General features: G+C 46.8%; 1 protein-coding gene across 1 annotated transcript in view; it reads right to left on the reverse strand.

Annotated features, from left to right (window-relative positions):
* CDH13 (cadherin 13) overlaps window positions 1–18,897 on the reverse strand; it is a 1,208,179-nt gene extending 1,189,282 nt beyond the window's left edge. The window contains exon 1 of the mRNA XM_029608118.1: window positions 18,760–18,897. Within this exon, the coding sequence (XP_029463978.1) occupies window positions 18,760–18,852 (93 nt within the window). The 5' untranslated portion in view covers window positions 18,853–18,897. The remainder of the gene's footprint in view (window positions 1–18,759) is intronic.
* Window positions 18,898–26,550: the final 7,653 nt, after the last annotated feature.

A 26,550-nucleotide genomic window follows, 5' to 3' on the forward strand; every position in this document is an offset into this window, starting at 1 on the left:
TTTAACGGCTTTCTTAACGCACGCATGGCGCCTGCAAGGGGGGGGGGTGCCATGCTATATTATAATTAGGGGGTCGCGTTAGCAAGGAGGCGCTAGGGTCGCTCCAGGCAGGCGTTAATAGCTGAGCGATAAATGTGAGCGATAAATGTGCGTCAGAGACGCACATTTATTTTTTTGCATTTGGAGTGAATGAGTAATAGCCTCATTCACATGTGATGAGCGCTATCCCATTCACTCAGTGTTGGCCGCTCGTTAAATAGGCGCTAATCCCCCTATTGATTAGGGGGTGGATTAGTGCCTATTTAACCCGCGTCCGACTGCGTGTTATACAGTGCGCTCGGCTGAGTGCACTGTATTGCATCGGCCCCTTAGTTAGGGGAGCCAGGCAAACCCTGCCTGGGGATACTGACCAGGGTCAGGAGGGTTTTCCTTATTCAATCCACTCCTTGGCTGGTCAGCATTTTCCCTCTGGGTATATTTTTCGGGTTTAAGATTATAAGTGGTAGGAGCCTTGTGAGAGCCTGTACACCACCTGGGCCCAAGGTACGGGGAACCCTGTGTCTGAGGCTGTGCAGGTTAGAGAAGACCTGCCCTCCACACCCTCCATGGAGGACAGAGGTGTCAGTGACCTGCAGCAAGGAGGAGCTCCGGTATTAAATTCAGTTAGGAGAAAAAAAAAAAGCCTTTGAGTTCAAGATCCAGGAGGAAGTTTTGGCTGCCCTTCCTTCCTGTTTGAAGCAAGGAGAGCTCTCGTGTGCTTCAAGGGGATCCCTGCCATCAGGCATCCAGAGAGAAGAGATAAAGAGACTGCGTGAGAACCAAAGAAATCCAAAAGGTCTGCTAAGCGTGAGTAAGGGAAATCACAAATCAGTGGGGACACCCAGCCGGTGTTTCCATCACCCTGGGGAGAGAGAGAAGTTTACTCTCTGGGCCATAGACTCTACCATTTTTACCAGATTGGCAGAGGATTTTGAACAAGCTGAAGAGACCCTGCCCACCTGGGATCTCCACTTAACCCAGCCCTGGAGGGTGGATGTTTCCCTGGCCCTGTGAGTCCTGCACAGACAGAGGGGAAGGAGCCTATAGGAGAAGTAAACAAGATGATTCTGTGGGGCTGCAGTTTAAGTTATTGTGCCATTCATCATCAGTTTGGGCACTAACAAATGTGATTCCAGAGTAGCTATTTGAGCACACAGCACACAGTGAGTACACGTATCCCTCTCCCAGGGGACTCAGACTGAGAAACAAAGGAAATGAGACTCCCCTCTGGCAGGGAAAACACAGAGAAAGTCACCCTTAGGACGTAGGCCCTGAGACTTAACTCCTTCCCCAGGATCCACGCCCTGGGGAAGGAGTGTGTGAGAGGAGAGCTAGTAGGATGTCCCTGCCCCCAAAGACCTGTAAATAAGTTTATGGCCCCTCTGGAGTGTGATATATTCCCCCCCCCCCCCCCGGTGGGGTTACACCCATTTCAACCTATTCATGATTTGATAGATTTCAATCATGTCCCTTCCCAGTCATCTCTTTTCCAAGCTAAAAGAGTCCTCTCTGTTAAAACTGCTAGGTGAAGTGTCAAATGTGTCAGTTTATGGCACTGGTAATGGGCGTCATTGAGGCATGGCCTCCACAAATCTAAATTTCCCAAAGGCCTTCTCCCATTCCGCACCTGCGGACAAACGCTTTCGATAGGGGAGTCCAGAAGTCCACCAGTTCATCTAAGACAGGCTAAACGGCACGGAATGCCAACTGCGGTCAAAATGGACAACACAGAAGAAAAGTTGCCATAATTACCCACTAAACCATGCAGGCCTGAGAAGGCGGGATCTTTTTTTCGTGGAAGGCTGGCTATGTGTTTGATATTGACATCTTATCATAAACAAAAAAAGAAAGATCTTTCTTACAGCTAAATTCACTTCATTAATATAATGGACACTGCAACATTAGGACAAGCAAAATGTATGTGAGGCAAGATACCACCATCACCCAAAAGCCTAGAACTCACATTGCAAAATAACAAAATCCCAGTGAGGCCAAGGTTCCTGCTAAATATCTTAAGATAAGACAAGGGCTATCAGATCACACAACAGAAAAAAAAAATGTTTTGCATGCTTCCTTTAACATCCTACCATTATCTTTCCAGAAAAGAAGGAAAGCAATCTCGTATGTACAAGTAGTGAGGGATATTACATTGTGTAACTGTATCACCGTTTGCAAACCGGTGGATAACTGTTACCCAGAGGGCCAGCGCAGTATTTAGTGCAGCGTGAAGGCAATCTTCTGAGCAGTGATCTAATAGCATAATTTCTGTTTCTGTGTGTTCACATCTAGCTTCCCGCTGGAGAAAACAGGAAGTGGAGGAGGAGACATTTAGCAGAAGTATTTTATAAAAACAGCCATTAATTTGGAGTAGGTGTTAGCAATTTGAAAGATTTGGAAAGTTTCCTGCTCAGTGCACAATGCAGTTTCTTCAGGTAAGAAATAATGCGTATTTTGCTGGTGTACTAAGAAGCTTCTGCATTGCAGCCTTTGGGCCTGATTTACTATGATTTGTCTCCTATTCTGTGCCTGGAGGGGGGGAATAAAGCTTTGTGAATCGGGCCCTTTAATGAAGTGATATCAAAGAAATGCAATCTGAATCTTTGTGGCACGGGTGAATAACTTCGGGGGAGGGGGAGGGCACTATTATAATACCTGAACAATCAGAGAACATGGCTGCCTACGGAGGAGACTGCAGAGCAGGGGTGTGCGTGAAAAAAATGTTTCGTTTTGCTTTGTTTTCTATTTATTTTGTTTTATTTTTATTTCATTAAAGTGAATGCTAAAACCATATAGCACACATTAAAACCTGTTAGTATGAAGCTAAAAATGAAAAAAAAAAAAATGTCATTTGTTGTGTCATTTTGGATTGTAAATGACACAAAGTCCAAAACCAAATTTCGCTGTTGTTTCAATGTCGTTTTAAAATGACTTCACCTCCCTACTCGCTCAAGAAACATGAGGTTGTTCTTTTTAGTCCTCAGAGTTCATTACCTGAAACCTATGATGTACCCTGAATATTGTCGTTACAATGTACAATGACCAGCAAGTCACCCCAACATGTGCCCCTGCATTCTGACACACCTTTGTCATCTGGAAGCCACATTACACATGTTGACAGCGATCCAGTTAAAGTAAATCATTTTGTATTGTATCAACACCACCATGTAATATCATCACAACAAGTTTGCCACTGGGTTTTACTACTGCAGTAGATGGCATATTTTAAACAATGCATATTATTCAGAAAATTGAGCAGCAGAAAATGGTGTACTCGCAAGATGATATCTTAACATACAGTACAAATACTCACACGGAAGAAATTGAAATTCTAGCACTTCTAAAGCTAGATAATAAGCATACAACTGTAACTGGGAGTTTTAAAGAGTCTGTGCAATTCACTCCTGTTTAACACGGTCAGCATGTCCAGGCGCAGAGCACAACAATTAAGTGCTCCAGTACCACATCTGAATTTCCTCGCACTGCAAACAGAGAAAAATAGGCACCAGTGTAGATAATGGAGCAAGCATGGGGGTAATGTCTCCAAATGGGATAATTTGTGTGCATAGCTACACAAGAATGAACCTCACTCATTAAACCAGGGAATGTTGGGAATAATCTTAATCTCTCAAAATGTACTGTTAATGCCCTTCTTACTACTTGCATTGTGCCAAAGAGAGCTTCCTTCTGAAGTTCACATATACCGGCAACAGGAGCACCAGTGGGGCTAATATAGTGCTCTGTAAGTTTCAGATCATACATCTCCTCCAGCCTGCAACTGTACATGGCTGAACTACAGAGATGGACCCCCCTAATGCTCTGCTTAATGTTACTGCCATTTGTATCAGAATTATTATTGACCCATACTTGAATAAAGACTCTCCCAGTGATGTCCAGTCCAATCAATTAATTGTAGTGACTGGTCACAGCTGGAACGTGCCCACTGGATTCTATGACTTTCCCCTTCATCCCCCATAATTGTGTTTATAGAGGATAGTCCAGCCCATAACTGGATTCTACTCACTGGATAATCTCTTTGCCAGCTAACTGGTTACAGTTGCAGTTTGGACCCAACCCAAAATTTGGTTTCAAACAGACCTCTTAACAAACCAGACTGCTTTTTCTTCCAGCTCCAGCAACTACTAATTCAAAACTAGCAGGATCCTCTCATCGGTGGTATACATCAGTCTGGGTGTAGGGATGTTTCTGGATTATACTACGTTTCTAGCTTTTGAAAACATTAAGCCAAAATTAAGAAACCCCTTCTATTATGCTATGCCCTGCATTCCTACAGATCTGTGGTGGTAAAGTAAGTTCCATATAGCGGGAGATTTACTTCTCCAAGCATACTGGCTGACTTTCCATGCTGGTGATGGCATCTCTCTTCTCTTAGCCACATCAGGGATGCACAGTACATTCCAGCTACTGCTACCGCATCTAAGAACATGGTAGACGATGGCAGATGAGGAGCAACTGGCCCACCCAGTCCTTCCCGTCTACACTGCTCTAAGGATATAATCCAGCCATGCAAGTTTGACTGCCTCCAGGATATCATCGCTCCTTATTCAGCTCCGTTTTTTTTTTTTTGCTTTCCCTTTCTACTCCTCTACAGTTTTGGGAAGATAAACATAGCAGATCTAGCTCCCTTCCACCTCCTTGACCCCCTCATGATCTTTTACCAAATCTCTCAGCCCTGCCCGATATCTGTCCCAAACTGTGGCATCTCTGCTGTTAGGTTACTCCAGGCTTCTGTCATGCTCTCAGTAAAATGTATCTTCTCATGTTTCCTCTGCAGTTTTTTTTTTTCCCTCCATCTTCAAATCATGAACCCTCCCCTGCTTGAATTTCCTTTCCTCTAGAGAACTGTGGCTTCCTCTTCTTTCCTGAAGCCTGCTAAATATTCCTACTGGTAAGTGAGTGCACTGAAGTCTCCGGGCAAGGTTTGTGCTGCACGTTGGTAACCCCTCAAAGTGCTTACAAGCACGTGGTGTCCAGAAATGAACACAGGACTCAAGGTGGAGGGGTCTCACTAGCGACCTGTACCACAGCAATATCGCCTCCTCCTTTTGCCGATGATATCTATGCTCTTGCAATCCAGGCGTGCTGTCAGCTTTCCCCGTATTGACTGATGGGCCCAAGTCTGGCATTCAAGACCACTCAGAAACACAGGGCTTACACTTCAGTCTCCCTTCCACTCCCAATGTATTATTTTCCTTACCTTCAGAAGGGTTCACTGCACTGCATTACAGTGCTCGCTACTTTTATTTATTTACCCTTGACATCCTGCCATTCCCTTGCACCTCGAAGCAGGTTACAATAGAAACACCACAAATACATTGCAAACGGTGCTCACCGGATGGTGTGGTTCGGTATTAGATTCATGCAAAGGCAAGGATCCTAGACTTCAGGAGAAGTAACTTTGCTAAAATGGGGGAAGCACCTCAAGGAGTCATTTGCTAGCTGGGAAAATCCAAGGGAAGTGGAAGAGCTATGGCCAAAACGTGAAGGAGATATTGTAAGGGCAACTGATCTTTTTGTTAGGAAAGTAAATAAAGGAAGAGAAGGAAAAAGAAGCTGCCATGGTTTTCTAAGGAAGTAGTTAAAAAGGTAAGTGAGAAAAGGTTAGTGTTACGCACACCGGCCGCGGGTTGCCGCAGTCGGCCCCACTCACCTGCCGCGCTGCGTCCCACGCAGGCCCCGGCAAACTCGCAGCAGCGGCGAACCGCTGCCGCCGCACTCTGCCTCCACTTCAGGCCTCCCGCAGTCCGCGCGGAGGCCGAGACACCGCCGACCACTGTCCTCATCCGGGCCCTCCCTAGGCGCGCACACGCGCCGACCTGCCTCCTCTTAAAGGGCCAGCGGTGGGAAAACCTGGTCCGGCCCCTAGCAATAACATCAGGCCCTCCAGCCTATTTAAGGATGGCCCTCAGCCCAGCAAACTAACTTGGCAACGAGTTCCTAGGTGCCTGCTTCGTGGTTCCTGCCTTGGTGTTCTTCTTCGAAAGTTTCTCCACAGCGTTCTCCACTTCAGTGGATCCTGCTTCAAGCCTTCAGCCTCAGCAGACTTCTCTTCTCTTCGGAGTGCCAGCCGCTGGACCCCTGCCCGGCTCTGGCCTTCTGGGCCCCGGCCCTGACTCCATCTTCATCTGTTCTTGCTGGCCTTTGACCCCGGACCGGAACCGACCTTCGCCTTTTGCTGCCTACCTTTGATCTCGGAACGGACCTAACCTTGCTTGTTGCCACCTGCCTCCGACCTCAGACTGGATCTGACATCTCCTCCATCTTGGGGCCAAGACCTGACACCACCATCCTCTGGCCACTCCTAGGACCAGCCACGCAGAGGCCCATCTAAGACCAGCCGGCCTTAGCACCCAAGGGCTCAACCTGCGGGGAGCATGGGCTGGTACTGGTGAAGCTCCTGCCGGCCTCTGCTTCCCGTCCGGACCTGTGGAGTTCACCTGCCACAGGTTGTGCCAACACCACCTCGGGCCAAGGGTCCACAAACCCTAACAGATAGCGTTCATAAACTACAAAAGATTACAAAAAAAATGGCGATAACAACTGGAAAAGGGAAGAGAAGCTGGGAAAGAAGTCAGGAATGCAAAAATCAAAATGGAAGAAAAATAGCAAATACGGTAAAACAGGGAGACAAGACACTTTTAGATGTGTTAGTGATAGGAAGAAGTGCAAAAGTGGCTTTGTGAGACTCAGAGGTGAAGGGGAGGAATATGCAGAGGCTAATGAGGAAAAAGCAAAATTCCTTAACAATATTTCTGTTCTGTGTTCACTGCTGAAGGGCCTGGAGTAAGACTACATAAACACAAATAAGATTGAAACTGAGGTAAACCTCAATCTATTTTCAGAACTGTGTTCGTAAGGAGCTAACTAAACAAAGTAGATACAGCGATTGGGCCAGATGAGTACTGAGGGAACTTAGAGATGTCCTGGCAGCTCCGCTGGCTGACTTTTTCAGTGCTTCCTTAGAGTCTGGAATAGTTCCAAACAATTGGAGAAAGGAGAAGTAAGTAGAGATGTGATTTGGCCGAACCTTTTGGTTCAGCCTTCGTTATCGGCCCGCCATGGGAAATTTCATTTCCCGCGGTTCGGGCCATGGCTGTCCCGAACCAAAAAAAAACCCCAAAACACCCCAACCCTTCAGATTTAATTAATTACAATCCACCACCCTCCCAACCCCCCCAAAACTTGCCTAAAGTCCCTGGTGGTCCAGCTGGGGTCCTGGGAGCAATCTCCCGCTCTCGAGCCATTGGCTGCCACTAATCAAAATGGCGCCGATGGCACTTTGCCCTTACCATGTGTCAGGGGCTATCGGTGCCATTGGCCGGCCCCTGTCACATGGAAGGAGCAATGGATGGCCCATGCTAGAGGCCTCTGCAAGGCCGCTGGGCCGGGGGATCGTGCACCGGCAGTCGACCAGCATGCGCAAGAGGCAGGCATAACTTGTGAGATAAAGGTATGGGGTGGCTTTATTTCGGGCTGAGGGCAGGACAGGTAGGGGAAAGGAGAAAGTTTCCTCCGTGGCTGCTCTGATTTTGGAGCGGCCTCGGAGGGAACAGGGAAAGCCAGCTGGTCTCCCCGAGGGCTCAGCGCGCGCATACCTTTTAAAATCTGCCCCAGTGTACTTGGTTTTCAGTAAGACCGTTGACATAGTTCTGCACAGAAGACTTATAAATACATTGTGCGCCCTTGGTATGGAACCTAGAACTGACTGAGTTAGAAAATGGCTGAGTAGGATGCAACAAAGAGTAGTGGTAAATGGAGTTTGCTCTTAAGAGAGAGGCATTACTAGCATTGTGCCTCAGGGTTCAGTCCTGGGACAGGTTCTTTTCAACCTGCTGTAGAGACATAGCAGAAGGAATGTCAGGAAAGTTTTGTCTTTTTGCCGATGATACCAAAAATAAATCTGCAATAGGCTAGACGGCCGGGAAGGTGTGGAAAACATGAGGAGGGATCTCATGAAGCTCAAGGAATTGTCTAAAGACTGGCAGCTAAGATTTGATGCTAAAAAAATGCAGAGCAATGCATCTAGGATGCAAAATCCTAAGGGAAAGGTATAGTGTTGGAGGTGAAATTCTACAAAGCACAAAGGTAGAGTGGGATCTGGAGATGATTGTATTTGATTATCTTAAGGTGGCCAAACAGGTGGTTAAAGGGACGGCAAAAGCCAGAAAGCTGCTTGGCTGCACAGGGAGAGGAATGGTCAGCAGATAAAAGGGAGGTGATATTGCCCCTGAACAGATCCCTGGTGAAACCTCACTTGGAATACTGGGTACAATTCTGGAGTCCGCACCTTCCAAAGGATATAAACAGGATGGAGTCGGTCCAAAGGCTGGCTACTAAAATAATGAACAATCTTTGTTCTTAAGCATATGGGGAGGGACTTAAAGATCTAAACCTGTATACCATAGAGGAATGAAGAGATATGATAGAGGCATTCAAATATCTCAAAAAGTTTCAATACACAGGAGGGGAGCCTCATTCAAAAGAAAGAAGGCCCTAGAACGAGGGCATCACGGGTGAAAGGGGGTAGACTCAGGAGTAATTTTAAGAAATATTTCTTTACAGAGAGGGTAGCAGAAGCATGGAACGGCCTCCCAGTGGAGATGATGGAGACAAGGACGGTATCTGAATTCACAAAAGTATGGGATAAATACAGGGGATCTCTGAGGCAGCGATGGGAATTGTAAGGCTAAATAAATTGGATGGATGGGCAGACTAGATGGGCCATATGTTCTTTTTCTGCTATTTTGTTTCTATGTTTCTAACAATATAATTATATAATATAAAAACCCAGTCAAAAAGTAAATCCAACCAATCCCATAATGTCATTACTAATTTCAAGCAATCTACTTCCAAAACAAAAACAAAAAACATTTGAACCAATCGATCTGTTTGTAACTTTCTGAGGATATCCAAAGGTTTTGTCATTTTTGTTGCTATCTGAATGTCTAAAAGAAATTTGGTCACTCGAAAAACAAAATGCTGAATATTTAGAGTACCATGAAGCAGAGGTTTCCAAAACGTCTCCTACTGACCCCGTAGCCAGTCTGGCTAGGATGGTGCAATACTCACTGCCACATTCAGTCCCTCCTGCAATGCAAACTTGATCCATACAAGCCAGACCAAGATTGCCTCCGAAATCCAACCAATGCCGTCCTTGAAATGGTGGCCAATGAGGTGTCACTACTGCTGCCTACTGCTCCCTCGCCCCACGAGCTCTGTGAATCGAGTGAGAGCCTACATAGCCTATTTACCAGCTGGATACTTGAACCTGTAGCATTCCAGGTAAAGAAGCAGTTACTTTAGTTGAGCTAGAAGGAGAAACCTCCTCTACTTTAGCGAGCTTTTTTTCTGTGCACCCCATTATCACCCAGTCCCGATCTCAGTGCATTGTACTCCTCTAATACTTGGCCAGCACAGCTCACAAGCAAACCTGAATGCAAAAGCTGTCCTAGCCATACCTTACCTAGAATTGCTAAACACTCATACTGAGAACTTGCATTTTAAAAGGATCACTTACAATTTTAAATATTGTTTACTCATGTAACAATTGATTTAGCTCCAAATATACCCAAAAAGTAGAGAGAGCAGAAAGTCAAATTAGAAATCCATATTATTGCTTGGCTATGAATGATTTCACAAAACTAGAATTCATTTAAGATGAAAAAATATTCCAAAATAAACCAATACTTAACATACTGAAAGATGCTCCATGCCTTGGAAATGCTCAGGCAGAAATCATTATTTGGAATTTATTTTCACTGACTCACTTGATTACAGTCAAACAGCTTTACTAAATGTGTTTGCATGCACTAGATTCCTCTCACATGAAGACCGTCCGCATTATATTAGCCATTGCAGAAAATGAAGGGGTGAGCAGGTGCTGTTGTCCACAGCATTCTATTTTTTTTTTTTTTTGCAGCTGCTAAATCTCAGTTGTAGCAGAGCTGCTTTAGTGATGTGCATGGGGCCCTCTTCTGGAGCAGTGTAAGATATCTTGCAATTTCTAACGGTTTTAGGGAGAAGGCCCAGTGCATTATGTTACAACCCACGCCACTTCTAGACATCCAGCGTCAAAATGAGGCCAGTGCTCGACAACCATGCATCATTAGAAATAAACCATCTTGAAGGTCACATATCTATCACAAGATATTTAGATTTCCCTAGGGAGCGGGGTTTGCACTGTTTTCTCATGTAGAAAGCCAGCACCCCATGGGTCAAAGAGGGGGCCATGCACTGGGCGAGCTGTTGGGCCAAGGTTCTGTGGACAACACAGGTGCTGGTTTTCTTTAAAAAAAAAAAAAAAAAATTATAGAATTAGAGTTCAGGCATCCTGGTTACATTCCACGTGCCCTTTGCCCCCCATGTCCCATTGCAAATAACTTTTCACACATTTCCCAGCTGAGGTAGTGACATTTATTCAGTGCTTGTAAAGTGCTTGATCTCTTGTGTAAACTAACCATCTGAACAAATGTCAATGAAATAAACAAATATATCACTTTCTTTTATAGAAACGGCAGTAAAGTACATTGGAGCGCCGTATTAAATTCACTATGCACCACCCCATTTGTGATGGTTTCGGTTTGGATGCATTGGTACAATTATTGCACACTGCAAAAGCCTTGTGCTTTCAAAGGAAGCCATTAGTCATTTCCTGTGGCACATTAATGCAGTGTTCAAAGAAACTCATTCACGGCTGGTCTTCAAGTTCAGCCACCATGGCAAAATTACCCTCAAAAACAGACCTAACGGCCCCTGGAGACTGTAGCCCTCTACAGAGGGAGGGCGAGGACGACAGAAAACATGGACGTACAGCATTTCAAGAGAATGTTTCCTTAAGCACTTCGGTGCAGAGGCTTTGTAAAGCCCCGGGTCAGCCGTGCCTCTTTCTGGATGACTATCTCATGAATCACCGCGAACATAAATAGAAAACGATGTTACCAGGGCCGTCACAAGGGGTCGGCAAGCAGGGCGACCACCCTGGGCAGCAAGAGAGGGGAGGCCAGGCCTGTGTCTTGCAAGCACCCGAGCTTAAAAGAGCAGGAGAGAGGTGCGCAAAGAAACCCTCACCCTGCGCACAGTTCTGTCCAGTGCCTGACCGCAGCGCCCTGAACGGGTTACAAGCGAAGTCAAGCTTCCTCGTTCAGGGCCCGTTTTATTAAGCTTTTTTCCTTAGAGACACAGAAAAAAAAAAACGTTAGCAAATCAGGTCGTCAGTGAACAAGGACTCCACATGCCACTGCCTGTAAGTCTTCTTCACATAATGATAAAAAAAAAAAACCCCGCCACTACGCAAGAAATGGCTCCGTACCGCAAACGAAAACAGAAGGAACCCGTGAATGATGGTCGGGGAACTGTCCGTGAACACATGAGGGGTCTGAACACCACTAAGGTTTTACGCCATTCCATCTCAGACAAATTTAAGATGGGAAAAAAAATGCAAGGGATTGTGTTGCTTCTGTGCCTGTTCTTCTTCTGTAACCCCCATGACATTTAAACAGATAAATAAATACTACATTTCCATACAGCAGGGCTTTGTGTTTAGCAATATTCTCATTAGATACGCTGTAGCCACCTGCTTACCTCCCTTGGGCCTGGTCTCTCCGTGGTCCCCTATCACCTTACTCAGCTCTCAAACAAAAAGAAAGCCTCTCTCTCTCTCTCATCTTTCTTTCATCTCCAGGGTCTATACATATTCATGCCTATTTCTGTTATCCCCTTCCGGTTCCCCCCTCTTACCACCCGCCAATCATTCCACCAAAATCTTCCCTCATCAATGAACTTGTTGCAGATCAAGTTCCTCCCTCCTTAACGGTGTTGACCTCGCAAAGGTTTTCGATGCGACTGGGCCACTTTCTCTTCCTTCTACCCGTTGGGCATTCAGAGCTCCGCCCGATCTTTGGTTCAGTTCCTGTCTGTATGGTTGCTCTCGTCAACGTTTTCCTCACTTGCTCCTTCTTGGATCTATTCCTGGCCCTTCCCTCAAGACACTTTCTCATTCTTTCGGTTTTTATAGCCCCCAACCCTTTACCAATGGCGCAGCCATCCATCTTTCCATTCCTCACCTCTCGCTCTTCCTGTCCGACTTCGGGGCAGCAACTCCCTCTACCAACTTCTCCTAGACCAAACCTTGAATCTCACCTTACATTGCTCGTCCTCCTGCGCTGTTTTTGGACTAGGGTAGAGCTGCTTTTGTAGTCTTCTGATTCCAATATCTATTACAGTTTTAAATGCCATCACTGCCTTTGGTAAATATTCTGCATCATCATAATTTGACTGCCTCTTGTCATTCTGATTGCAACAACCTTCACTTATGCTCTCATCATCTCACCCCCTCTCAAATGTCTCCATCTCTTTCCATGTTGAACACAAAGGGGCCGATGCACTAAGCCGTGCGGTAAAATGGCGCTCGTATTGAGCACCAATCTTTTGAATGTGCGCACAGCCATGTCTCCTGGTTGCACAATGGTATATTTTAAAGAGCTGCCTCATTAAAAGGGACGCGTTAGGGATAAATTTTGCGTCCCTAGCACGTCCGTGGTCTTGGGCGCCCAGGAGGCATGGCTGCGTAGGTTAGGACAACGGACGCTCGTAAATCAAGCCTCTGTTTTCCCTAACCTGACTGCCATCAAGACTTTTTTTTTTCATGATGCTGCTTTCTGTGGTTCCTCCTACTTAGCATCACGATGATATTAAGTAGGAGGAACCACAGAAAAGCAGTAATTTTTGCTTTTTTTTTTTTTTAGGATTTTTTGTTGGGGCACTTCAAGACAATTCCAGCTCCAGGGCTGGGGTTAATTTTTGCGTGTTAAAATGTGTGCATCGGGCGCAGGATGATTTTTTTGCATCGGGAGTAATAGCTAATAGCCTCATCTACGTGGCACTTACATGTGATGAGCGCTATTACCTGCGCGCTGGTTTGGACGCGTGTTTTGGATGCGCTAATCCCATTATTGCACTGACAGTTATTCTAATGCATCCAAAACGTGCGTCCAACCGCACATCAAGCTGTGCTTACACTTTCTTTCAGTGGCCTATCCTGTCTTAACCCAATTTATTGTGTTGGCCCTCCTCTGCACAGATCTTACTCCTTATTGCCCCTCCTCGCTACTGGTATTTTTTTTTTTTTTTAAGTATGGAGTCAGGGTCAGTGGTGGCCTCCACCTTCCACTCCAGTTGCAGTGGGGGAAAAACAAAGCAATTTACCAAAATTCAAGAAGGTTCCAGGCTGGTGAACTGGCACTAAATCAGCACTGTTGCCCCCTGTATTTGCACAACTCTCTTCTCTGCCTTGTTCTTGCCACACTCCTCTCTGAAGCCTTCTGTCCCTCTCTGATCACCAATTCCCACCTCTCCTTACCCTCAAATCCTATTTTCTCCATGAAGCCTTCTTTCTGAAATGTTCTCCTCTCCCTCAAAACTCAAGCCATTCTGCACTTTCCAGCCCTATTACCAGTTATCTACTATGTCATTCTCGCACTTCACATATAACTAATCACCCTCTATACTAACTTGTGCAACTTTGTGTAACCTGAAATTTTTGTCTATTTTACTCCCTTTCTGTTGTACAGTGCTCTGTACACTGATGTCACACTACGAAGAATAGAAACATAGTAGCAGTACTTGCTCCGCCTTCCCCTTCTACAGATGCAGTACATTACATTGGAGAATATATATATATATATATATACATGGAAAATTAGTTCTCTGTACAGCAGCATAAAATATATATAAAATATATTTGATTAGAAATGTATGAATTGAGTCACCTTCAGAAAACAAGTTCTTTACACTTTGTGATGCTACACTCTTAATATCACAGCATAAACCAGTCTAGGATTCCCAATAAGTACAAAATGGCACTTCGCCTTCCAATGTAATTGGATAGCACAGATAATGCTCTGCCCTCCTATTGCATAATGAGGTTTCCGCATTGCTTTGTACATTAAGACTACCAACCAATGCCAAAAGCCTTTCTATTTACTTTCTGAATTTGCTCGTAAATCCATTTACTGTGACTCTATTAAAATCATGGTTGGGTATCCAGAACATTCTTTTCTAATTATTTGATCATTCTCTCTTTGCCAGTTAAACCTCAAACTCAGAGCATTAAATGAACATCAGGAGAGAGAGAGAGAAAAAAACAACTTTTACATTTCTCTGAAAAGCGAATGCTGCCCAGATTTGATCGTGTTATTTATTATCCAGTCTCAGCAGCAGAGAGCTGTATCACCAACCACAGAGCCCAGGCTGTAACTAACGAATGAGCAACCTCAAAGAGGCCACGGAGACTTAACTGTGCACGGTGTTCTCTCTCCTCGTGTACCACCCCCGAGACCTCCAGAACCAAGCTCACTCTGAAAATTGGGAAGCTGATCAGAAATAGAAACCAGATCCCAGCATTTTCCACCCGCCCCTCTGGGAGTAATCGGAAGCAGGGCTGGGATCTGGCACCCTGAGCCGCCAGTTGCAGCTAACTGGAGATTATCCCACCCCACCAACGTTGGTCCTTGCAGCAGTAGTGCTTGGCCATGCCGGGGGCGTAGGTCCTAACTCTGGCCACTTGATGTCGCTATTGCAAGAATAGCTATTTTGAGAATTTTGCTGCAATCAGTCTAGCATTTATTTTCATTATGGGAGGAATATAAATTGTTTTAAAAAAATAAATGTTTATGACAACCCTACTCCCCAGGAGCGACCTCCCCAACCCATCCCTGGCCAACCCAAGAAGCAGAAAACACGAGCCAGGAATCAAAGCAAACTCTCTGCTGCCACTGAACCACCAGGCTGGACTAGCCATGAACAGTTTAAAAAAGAAAAAAAAACAAAACAAAAACACTCAGTAAGCCCACTGAAGCACTCAGCAATGTCATAAGTTGCAGTGACATTTACAGGCACTGATATGAGACAGGAAACTCGTTTGATAAAGAAACAAACTGTTGTTATAACTTTTAAAACTTTCATAGATGTCTAACATTTTACATCTACCATACAGTTCATCCCTCTGTTCACTGAATTTGATTTCTGTGATGTTGAGGCACTTAAAACCACAGTAGGTGAGTAGGAGCCCCTGTGATCAGAACGTTCCTCATTTACAGCACTTCATATTTTCTTAATGTGAGCAGAAAGCACAAAGGGCCGGTTTTAACAACTTATGCAAAGGAGGCTGTACTCAGAAAGCACTGGTTCATGTGACAAACGTACCCAGCAAGGGATTACTGGCTTTCATGGGCTCTGTAGAGGTCTAGAAGGAAGATGAAAGTTACTGCACAGCGAGCCTGCTTCAGTTTTAAGAAAAGAAGCCCTGTTCCTATGCATGTGAGTGGATTCATAAATATGTGATCACATCAAGCAGAGTAAAGGAGAGGGGGGGACTCTTCCCTCTTGCCCACAGTGTTGACAGGGCACAAGGATCTGTCGATGCCGAACCAGGGGTGACCAAGGCCACCCTGCTTATGGCTCCACGTGCAGCCAAGACGTCGCAGTGCAGGGGGGAAACCCATTGCTGATTTTGTAAATTTGTTAATTTTTATACTCAGTTTTTTAACACAGTTCCTATCAATTTCTCTCTCTCCTAGCACTTCACTACCTTTCTCCTTCCCGCAACTTCTGCGCTTGCTGTCACCTGGCCCCCCATCCTCTCCATTTTCCTTTCCTGCTCCACCTCCCCCCTCCCTGTTATTTGTAATTTCCTCTTCCGCCTTTCCAATGTTGATTGTGAACCGGCATGATATGTCCTATGAATGTCGGTATATTTTAAAAGCATTTAAATAAATAAATAAATAAATAAATCAGGGCTCCAGACTGAATACGGGTTGCCCAGGAGAATGTATAGCTTTTTTTTTTTTTTTATGACCTATCCAATGTTCACTGAAATATACAGCACAATCCACTAAAAAAAAAAAATAATAATAATTTTTTTGAACCTCCAAATTTCAATTAAAAAAAAATATTTTTTTTTCAGCAGGTAATTGCAGGGAAAGCAGTAACATTTCATGTGGTTGCTTATGGTTCGCTAACAGAGCCCTGGAATACGTTAATGGTCGGCAAGCCATCTTGGCAATGCCTGAGCCGTCCAAAATAGCAACACAGTGCTACACACACTAAGGATAACTAATGTGTGTCAATCTCCATTCATCGTGAGCCACGCGGCCCAATATCCCCCTGCCCCATCCAGATGTACACAACAGGGCTAAAAGTAAACAGCCTGCCGCTGCAATAAACAAGGGAGGGGGAAGGGCAAAAATGCAGATGCCTTTAATTATACACTGGGTGCCTCAGACTATTACATCTCTCTTCTACCAGGTCACCCTTCAGTGGTCCACGCTACACGGATCAAATCATGTACTCTGGATGCATCAGGGTAGTTTTCACAAATGTCCGCGATAATGAACATGACAGCAACACCTTATTTACTGAGAAGCACAGCCCAGCAGCAGTGAACGAAACAGCGGCTCACACAAATTGCAGAGTCCTGTAGAAAGCAATGGAAGGAAAGAAGACCCTGGGAGCTGTGCATAAAGCTCTTGCTTTTAAATGAAAATGCTGTAGGAGTCCCATGGCACACCCGAGCTAAGGGATTTTCGAGCAAAAGTGATTTTTTATTTTAAACTTTGTGCAACTCTACTGTTTCTGGCAGGCAGACAGTATACAAGCTATGAAGAGAAAGGAGGGGTTAGCCCCAGGATATATGGGGGTGCCTAGCCCACAGTATCCCCTACTGCTGTAGTGGTTTGACAAACCGCCGGCAAAGAGCGCATGAGCTGTGCAAATTTAAAATAGAAATCGCCCAGTAGTGCGCACTATGGTCTCACTTTGCCTTTCATGTTAATAAACGCCAATGATTTTCATGCAACTGCTGACCGATTTATTGAAAAAATATTTCAGCAGAGCTGCTGGTTTAAACAGCCATGGGTCGTCCCATCTTTGCTCAGAGCCTCCAGCAGAGTCTGCCTTCTCGCTTTCCCGGGCTGTGCCTCCCTATGAACACGGCTGGAGGCGCCTTGCATCGCGCAGGAAGTAGCTGAGGCCAGCCAGACTTCCAGGAGCTCCCGCGAAAAGTGCCCCCGGGGGCAGAAGCACAAAGGCAAAACGGAAAATTCGCCGGCCCCACCAGGGAGCGGCTCTTGGCAAACGCTATTTATTAATTGGGGAAAGCGCTACACCGTGCGCAGCGTTTCAGAACAGCGCTTTCAAGGAAGAGTGAAGCACTTTAGGTGCAATAACCCCCCCCCCACCCCGGGGGAGGGGAGCGAGAACATACCGCAGCCTCCCTCCCGCTGCCGAGGGCGCACGTTTTGCACTCAGAACTTTACATAGGAAAAGCCAGATTTGTACGAAACTGTCCAAGCGGAGGAAAATCCGGAGAGGAAGCTCGGTAGTCGCCCTCCGAGTTCCCTCCAAGACCGGTGTCAGTGCCCACACCCCGGGTCCCTTCTCTTCTCTATCCCCCCTTAGCTCTGGGTGTCTGCCCAGCCTTGCACGTAATTGCCCTCCTCCCTTGCCCAAGCCCCCCCCCCCCTGGGTGCTCCAAACCCATGCCCTGCCCCTCCACCCCACCCATGCCCCTCCCACATTCCTCTTGCCTTCTCCTCCTCTCGCCCCTGACAAACTTCTCCAGCCCAGGCTTGCACCCCTTCCCCGCCCACCCGTGTACACCCTGGCTCCACCAATCTTGCCCCAGCTTCTATTCCCTCCCTGCCAGGCAAGGCAGTTCCAAAACCTGCCCCGTGTCTGCCCTCCGCAGCGGTCCCATGCCCATAATAGGGAAAGAAGTGGGAAGTGCGGGAGCCAGGCAGCCACAGCCCTGCTGGAGGAGCTGGAGGAGCTGGGTGCCCCCCCCCCCCCCGATCACTCCCAGGCAGACGGGAAAACTCATCGCATTCACCAGGGGTAGCGATGAAAGAAAAAAAAACAACAAACAAACCCAACCCAACCCTGGCAGCCGCCGGGGCTCGGAGTGACAGCAGCAGCGGCCCGGGATCCCGCAGCTGAGCCTGGCAAGCGCCCCCCCCCCCGGAGCTGGCACAGCTGAGCCCGGGAAAGGGGGGGGGGGGGGAAATAGTCAGACATCCTGAAAGAAAGCAAGGCTTCTCTCTGCCGTCAACTTCATGCACCACCCCCCCCCCCCCCCCACCCCATTGCAACCTCCCTCTCATCAGGCAGCCCAAAGTTAAAAGTAGCGCGCAAAGGACGGAGTCCGCGGGCAGATCGCACCCTTCCCTCTAAGATTTTCAAAGCGGCAGCAGCAGCCCCAGCTTTCGGACACCGCTCTCCCCCCCCCCCCCCCCCCCAGCTGGCAGCAGCGAGGCAGCAGGTGCAGCTGGGAGTAAGGCTACTCCCCCCCCTCCCTAACTTTAAGGAAGCTGCAGTCACGGAAAGTGATCGCCAGTGCGGAATCCCGATCGGGGGGGTCCCTGTCCAAGCAGCCGACCCCCCACCCGCTCCCCGGAGTCTGGGCTGCGCAGCACTGGGGGGGGGGGCGCGTGGGAACAGGGTACAAATGTCTCCTAACCCCGTTCTCCCCCCCCCCCTCCGACAACATCCTCTAGGGAAGAAACTGGCACCATCAGAGTGAGATGGGGGGGGGGGGGGGTTTGGAGGGGATGCACATTTCTTCCCGAAGCTGCTGCCTGCAACCGGCGCTCCCCCCACCCCCGAAGATTTGGCCACCGGCCTGAGCGTGAGCCGAGGCTGCTTCCTTACCTGGGCGAGGAGGAGCGCCAGGCTGAGCAGGGTGCGGGGCTCCATTTTGGCACTGCGGGCTCGCTCATTCATGCACCGGGCGGCTCTGTGCATGCTTGCACTCTGAGGCAGCCTTTCAGAGGAGGCTCTGCCTTGAGAGCCAGCCAACTTCCCAAATAGATCAGCAGCATCATCACCAAAGCATTGGGTAGAGGCTGATGACCAGAGCCAATGGCTTTCCGAGGGGGCATTTCTTTGCAGAGCACCCGCAGTTTGCATTGCACAGGCTGGGTAAAGCCACCTCTGGGCGAGTGCCACCCTCCAGAAAGCATCCCACTCCCTTATTTTTTGCTTTACTCTACCTTAGGGTTTTATTTTTGTCTCACCCATCAGGCTTTATGGCTTCTAGTCGTACTTACTTTAGAAGGAAAAAGAAAAAAAACAAAACAAATGCCACTCAAGTTATAAACCACATCTTTCCTAATTATACAAATTAAGAGCCTGATTTAGTAAGTCTTGCGTTCCCATAGACACAGAATAGAAAAAGAGTCTTACTAAGCCAGAACCTAAATGATTTCCAGTTGTAATAATTTCCTATCCATTAAAGCACTACGGAGTAGTAGTGCTAAATACAAAGTCTAATCAGATCTATTCATTGCTTTATTCAAAATAAACACAAAATTGCATACAAAGATGTTTCATTATTAGTGTATAAAGTCATAAATAATAGTACACAAGGGAAAACCTGATATAATAAAACATAAACAATTAAGCACACCAAAAATAACGGAATCCTTTCCGATGGTATCCTTCCTGCTTTGCACACTCTCCCCTGCTGTTCTCAGGCTGGGGCTTGCAAAATGCGTCCAAGGTCCCAAACCCCCCTAGCTAGGGGGCTCTTCCTCAGACCGCCTTCCCCCGATGTGTATGCAATCCTCCTCACCCAGATTCAGCTGCCCTGGATCCTGGCTTTCTCCCCTCAGTCTGGAGCTTGCAAAATGTTATTCAAGTTCCCAGAACACCCCCCATTGCATGCACCTTCAAGGAAAATCTTCCACCCAGCTTCTCTACAGAGAGTCCTTTAAGGATGCCAAAGCCAATTATTTATAGATTCGATAATAATAATCAGCAGCAGGCGCTGCTTCCCACCTCCACACTTCCCAAAGCCTGCCAGGCATTCCTTCATGTCAGTACGGGCCCATTCCTCCACTGCAGGCTGCCGCCCAGGGACCCAGCCTCAGACAGCACCAGCAAAGCCCTTCCCAGGGGGGAGGAAGGCCTTCCTCCGCCCAGCCTTCATTCTTTTCGGCTGCAGAAAACTGTGGGCTAAAAGTTCCAAAATCCAACAAAGGGGGAAGCAAAAAAAAAAAAGCTCCCACGGTGTTTAAAAGAAGACTTTCTCCAAAGGTGAGGTTTAAGCAGGGAAGAAAAATGAAGATAAAAAAAGAATAAGGAAAAAAAAAAAGAAGCTGTGCCTTCCTGGTAACAAAGTTACAAAAGTTAACCCCTTGAGATGAAAAGCTAGCGTGAGAGACTCAAATAAATAAAAATACACACATTTTATAAAATGTGATATTACCATAAATTCAAGGAGCTCAGGCAAAAGCAAACTTCTATTATATATTAATGTTCTTTCTCTGGAGGCTCACTCTTCACATTCCTTAATCCTTACTCTTCACATTCCTTAATCCCATTTCTTAATCAATTATGACAAATTGTATCTGAGCTGGTAAGAAGAGTTATCCATCAGGAAAAGGGTAACCTATCTTTTCACAATATCCTCCCGTGCAGCGCAGGCATGGGAACAGGTGTTGGTTAACCCTTGGTGCTGAGGGGTGATTAAGAACATAAGAACATAAGAAAATGCCATACTGGGTCAGACCAAGGGTCCATCAAGCCCAGCATCCTGTTTCCAACAGTGGCCAATCCAGGCCATAAGAACCTGGCAAGTACCCAAAAACTAAGTCTATTCCATGTAACCATTGCTAATGGCAGTGGCTATTCTCTAAGTGAACTTAATAGCAGGTAATGGACTTCTCCTCCAAGAATTTATCCAATCCTTTTTTAAACACAGCTATACTAACTGCACGAACCACATTCTCTGGCAACAAATTCCAGAGTTTAATTGTGCGTTGAGTAAAAAAGAACTTTCTCCGATTAGTTTTAAATGTGCCCCATGCTAACTTCATGGAGTGTCCCCTAGTCTTTCTACTATCCGAAAGAGTAAATAACCGATTCACATCTACCCGTTCTAGACCTCTCATGATTTTAAACACCTCTATCATATCCCCCCTCAGTCGTCTCTTCTCCAAGCTGAAAAGTCCTAACCTCTTTAGTCTTTCCTCATAGGGGAGTTGTTCCATTCCCCTTATCATTTTGGTAGCCCTTCTCTGTACCTTCTCCATCGCAATTATATCTTTTTTGAGATGCGGCGACCAGAATTGTACACAGTATTCAAGGTGCGGTCTCACCATGGAGCGATACAGAGGCATTATGACATTTTCCGTTTTATTCACCATTCCCTTTCTAATAATTCCCAACATTCTGTTTGCTTTTTTGACTGCCGCAGCACACTGTACCGACGATTTCAATGTGTTATCCACTATGACACCTAGATCTCTTTCTTGGGTTGTAGCACCTAATATGGAACCCAACATCGTGTAATTATAGCATGGGTTATTTTTCCCTATATGCATCACCTTGCACTTATCCACATTAAATTTCATCTGCCATTTGGATGCCCAATTTTCCAGTCTCACAAGGTCTTCCTGCAATTTATCACAATCTGCTTGTGATTTAACTACTCTGAACAATTTCGTGTCATCTGCAAATTTGATTATCTCACTCGTCGTATTTCTTTCCAGATCATTTATAAATATATTGAACAGTAAGGGTCCCAATACAGATCCCTGAGGCACTCCACTGTAGGGGTGTGCATTCGGATTGACCGCATTAGTAAAACGCAACTCATATTTTTTTTTTACTTAAAAAATTGATTCGACATAAACGATCGGATTTCCCACATATCGAACATAGATATGTTCGATATGTGGGAAATCGCGATTGTTGAGCCAAAATAAAAATATAAACCCCCTCACCCTCCTTAATCTCCCCCCCCCGACTTACCACAACTCCCTGGTGATGGAGCGAGGAGTGAGGACGCCATTTCTGCAATCCTTGGCGAGAAGCATGTGACGTCGGCGGCACGTCGAGTGACGCCGGCGTCACGTGATTCCCGGCTCGTTCGCGCCGGACGGCTCGTTCGGCCCAAAAAGAACTTTTGGCCAGCTTGGGGGGGTCAGGAGGCCCCCCCAAGCTGGCCAAAAGTTCTTTTTGGGCCGAACGAGCCGTCCGGCGCGAACTCGCCGGGAATCACGTGGCGCCGCGTCACTCAGACGCGGCGTCACGTGATTCCCGGCAAGTTCACGCCGGACGGCTCGTTCGGCCCAAAAAGAACTTTTGGCCAGCTTGAGGGGGTCAGGAGGCCCCCCCAAGCTGGCCAAAAGTTCTTTTTGGGCCGAACGAGCCGTCCGGCGCGAACGAGCCGGGAATCACGTGACACCGCGTCACTCGACGTGCCACCGACGTCACATGCTTCTCGCCAAGGATTGCAGAAATGACGTCCTCACTCCTCGCTCGATCACCAGGGAGTTGTGGTAAGTCTGGGGGGGGGATTAAAGAGGGTGAGGGGGTTTAAATTTTTTTTTTGCACATATGTACATATACCCAACTCATTGGATTTTTTTTATGTCCATATTCAGGGCCGGTGCAAGGGGATTTGGCACCCTAGGCGAGCCTTCTTCCTTGCGCCCCCCCCCCCCCGGTCTCGGCCCCGACTCCTACCTCATTCTCAATCACGCCCGCTGACTGGGGTTTTCTGGGTCGCGAGCAGATTGGGCACTGCTTGCGGCCCGCCAAATCTCCACTCCTCTTTGCCACCACTTGCGGCCCCATATGGCTCGCACCCAGTGGCGTACCAAGGGTCTCCGGCGCCCAGGGGCCAATGCATTTGTGTGCCACAGAAAATCAGTGGCATCTCTAGACAGAAGAATTTGTTTTGGGTGGGGGGGGGAGCCAAAATGACATTTCTTCATCACGCCCACCTCTATAGCATGGATCCTGCTTTAAAATTGGTTATAAAAAAAAGTGTTGTTAAAAAAAGTCCAAAGGGTCCTCTGCATTATTTTAAAAAGCTGGCCAGTTTCACACTATAAAATTATTTGATAGCCTCATTCAACTAATTCTATATGGCTATGAGAGTGAAGTCTGGAATATATAGGAAGGGACAGAATGTCAATACAAATCCTGCACCTCCAGTTCTGTATCTCTGTGCATCCACTGAAATTCCCCCAAACAATGGAGCTTGGATGTTTCCCTTACAGCTCATCATACTAAAAGATATTTTCAAATTCTGGTGTCACCTCACAGTAACAGCAGCACAAACACCTTCCACTGCCAGACACATTGTTAACTAACACAAAGCACCGCAAAAAAGACACCCAAAATCTATACTGCAATCCCATCATAACATAACAGTAATAACACCAAGGACTCAAACAACAATAACCCTACCTGTGAATAAGCAAGGGTAAATATTACACTGGGTCCTAGAATACCAATACACCACCTACTGAGGAAACAAAACAAACCCAATTGCTATAGATCTCTATACAGACACTATATGATAGCAGAATCTCTCATCATGGTCACACACACAGAGCAGAGACAGACCCTCACCAAATACAGAATACAAAATAAAGGAGCACAAATTAGAAAAAACTGAAATGGAAACCCCAAGAAGCCAGACTCTGTGTATTAGCAATGGAAAAACAGAACAACCATTCCTCATAAAACAAATAAAATCAAGAAACAAAGCATCAGTTATAATAGTAAAAACCATACTAATAAAATATTTTAAAACTACTGATAAATAGAATTTCTATTAATTAAAATCATATACATTTTTTACAATTTCCCAAACACCAATAAAATATTTCAAAACAGAACATATATCAAATAACACACAATAATTAAAACTAATAAGGATTTTAAAAAGCCCCTGCTGTCCATACATGGGAGCTCTTGATTTCCAGTCACCCTGATATTGTCGAGGATTAGGAGGTTATCCTCTCTCTCTCACACATACTCACATGTCCATTCTCTCTCACACATACACTGTCACATACATACACATTCATGCTCTTATACCCAACCATAACCTCTCGCTCTCACAGACACTGACACACTCAGGCTCTAAGGCACTCTCTCCCCCTCCACACACACCCCCACACAAACTCTTACTCCCCTGGATTTTCTCATACACACTCATGCTCTCACTCTCACTGGCTCCCTCACATACACACAAACACACACTGCCAGGCAAGCTCCCACTCGTTCTCACACAGACACACACACACACACACACACACACACACACACACAGGCAAGCTCCTAGTCATTCTCACATTGAACCCCAGGCAGGCTCCCATTCATTTTCACACCACTCCCTCCCCATCCCCCAGGCATGCACACATTCATTCTCACACACACAGACCCCCAGGCAGGCACCAATTTATTCTCACACACACACATACACCACAAACAGGCAGGCACCTATTCTCACACATACAAACCCAGGAAGACACCCATACATTCTCATTCACAGACACACCCTCAGGCAGGCACCCATGCATTCACACACATACACCGCCAGGCAGACTCCCATTCATACACATGCACACACTAAAGGCAGAGACCCCCTCTCTTTCTTTTGCCAGCAACCTCAGAGCCTCTCTCATTCTTCTGCTGCCACTGTCACTGCTGCTGTATGGCTATTGCGGAGGTGCTGATTGCTGCTATTGGCACTGAAGCACATTCTGCTGCCTCCTCTGTGCAGGCCCCATGAGCTTCCAGTTCCTCTATGCTGATCTCGTACATTGTGAGATCCGCATAGAGAAAGTGCTACTCTTGCACATTCCCAAAGATTACATGTGCCAATCAGTAAAAAGTAATTTATTTCTTTTTACATTTGCTGTCTGATCTTAGTTTTCTAATCGGTTGGTCACAGGCTTTTTTTTTTCCACCTTCCCTTTCTTATTTTTTTGCCAATTCCTTTTATAACATATTTCTTTTCTCTCCATCTGTCTGCTTCCCTCAAACACACAGTCAGGTTCTCAATCTCACATGCTTTCTCTCTCTTACATACACAGGCACTCATTCTCACATGCTGTCCCTCATACAATCATTTATACACAGTCTCTCTCTTGCACATGCTGTCTAACTCTCACTCCCACATGCTGTCTTGCTCAAGCACAGGTTCTCACTGTCACATGCTCTCTCTCATACAATCATTCCTACACACAGGCTCTCACTGTCACATGCTGACTCACACACACAGGCTCTCTCTCACTCCCACATGCTGTCCTGCTCAAGCACAGGCTCTCACTGTCACATGCTCTCTCTCATACAATCATTCCTACACACAGGCTCTCACTGTCACATGCTGACTCACACACACACACACACACACACACACACACAGGCTCTCTCTCACTCCCACATGCTGTCCTGCTCAAGCACAGGCTCTCACTGTCACATGCTCTCTCTCATACAATCATTCCTACACACAGGCTCTCACTGTCACATGCTGACTCACACACACACACACACACACACACAGGCTCTCTCTCACTCCTACATGCTGTCTTGCTCAAGCACAGGCTCTCACTATCACATGCTGTCTCTCACACACACAGAGGCTCTCCCATGCTGTCTCTGCAAACATTCAGGTCTTCACTCCCACACACACACACAGTCTCTCAACTCATCTCATACACGCACACATGCACACTGTACAAACCCTCAGTCTCTCTCTCACCTCTGGGCCTCCTCTTCACGGGCCACTGCAGGATGGGCTCTGCAGCGGCCCCGGTCTTCTCGAGCCGCGCTGATCCTCTTCTGCACGTGGCTGATGCTCCTCCTCCTTCCTGCCCGCGCGGCTCCGGCAACATTTTTCTTTTGGGGCCGCGCGGGCAGGAAGGAGGAGAAGTTCCTGCATTGGCTGATGCTCCTCCTCCTTCCTGCCCGCGCGGCTCCGGCAACATTTTTCTTCCGGGGCCGCGCGGGCAGGAAGGAGGAGAAGTTCCTGCATTGGCTGATGCTCCTCCTCCTTCCTGCCCGCGCGGCTCCGGCAACATTTTTCTTCCGGGGCCGCGCGGGCAGGAAGGAGGAGGAGCATCAGCCAATGCAGGAACTTCTCCTCCTTCCTGCCCGCGCGGCCCCGGAAGAAAAATGTTGCCGGAGCCGCGCGGGCAGGAAGGAGGAGGAGCACCAGCATGTTTAGACGCGACTGTACCACGGTCCTGCCGATCTTCTTGCTGTGTGTATCCGGCACACAGCATAGCAGTAGTTCACCGCTCAGCCGCCATTGGGATGACATCCACCGGCGGCCATTGGCCATCAGCGGCTCGGCGCCCCCTAATGCTCAGCGCCCTAGGCGATCGCCTAGTTCGCCTAGTGCTTCCGCCGGCCCTGTCCATATTGGCCGCAAGTGGGACCCCCTTTCGGACATAAAAAATATGAACATAAAATTTTGCTCTGCACATCCCTACTCCACTGTCCACTCCCTTCCACTGAGAAAATTGCCCATTTAATCCTACTCTCTGTTTCCTGTCTTTTAGCCAGTTTGCAATCCACGAAAGGACATCGTCACCTATACCATGACTTTTTACTTTTCCTAGAAGCCTCTCATGAGGAACTTTGTCAAACGCCTTCTGAAAATCCAAGTACACTACAACTACAGGTTCACCTTTA

Source organism: Rhinatrema bivittatum, chromosome 7 (assembly GCF_901001135.1).
Source record: "Rhinatrema bivittatum chromosome 7, aRhiBiv1.1, whole genome shotgun sequence".
Classification (NCBI taxonomy): domain Eukaryota; kingdom Metazoa; phylum Chordata; class Amphibia; order Gymnophiona; family Rhinatrematidae; genus Rhinatrema; species Rhinatrema bivittatum.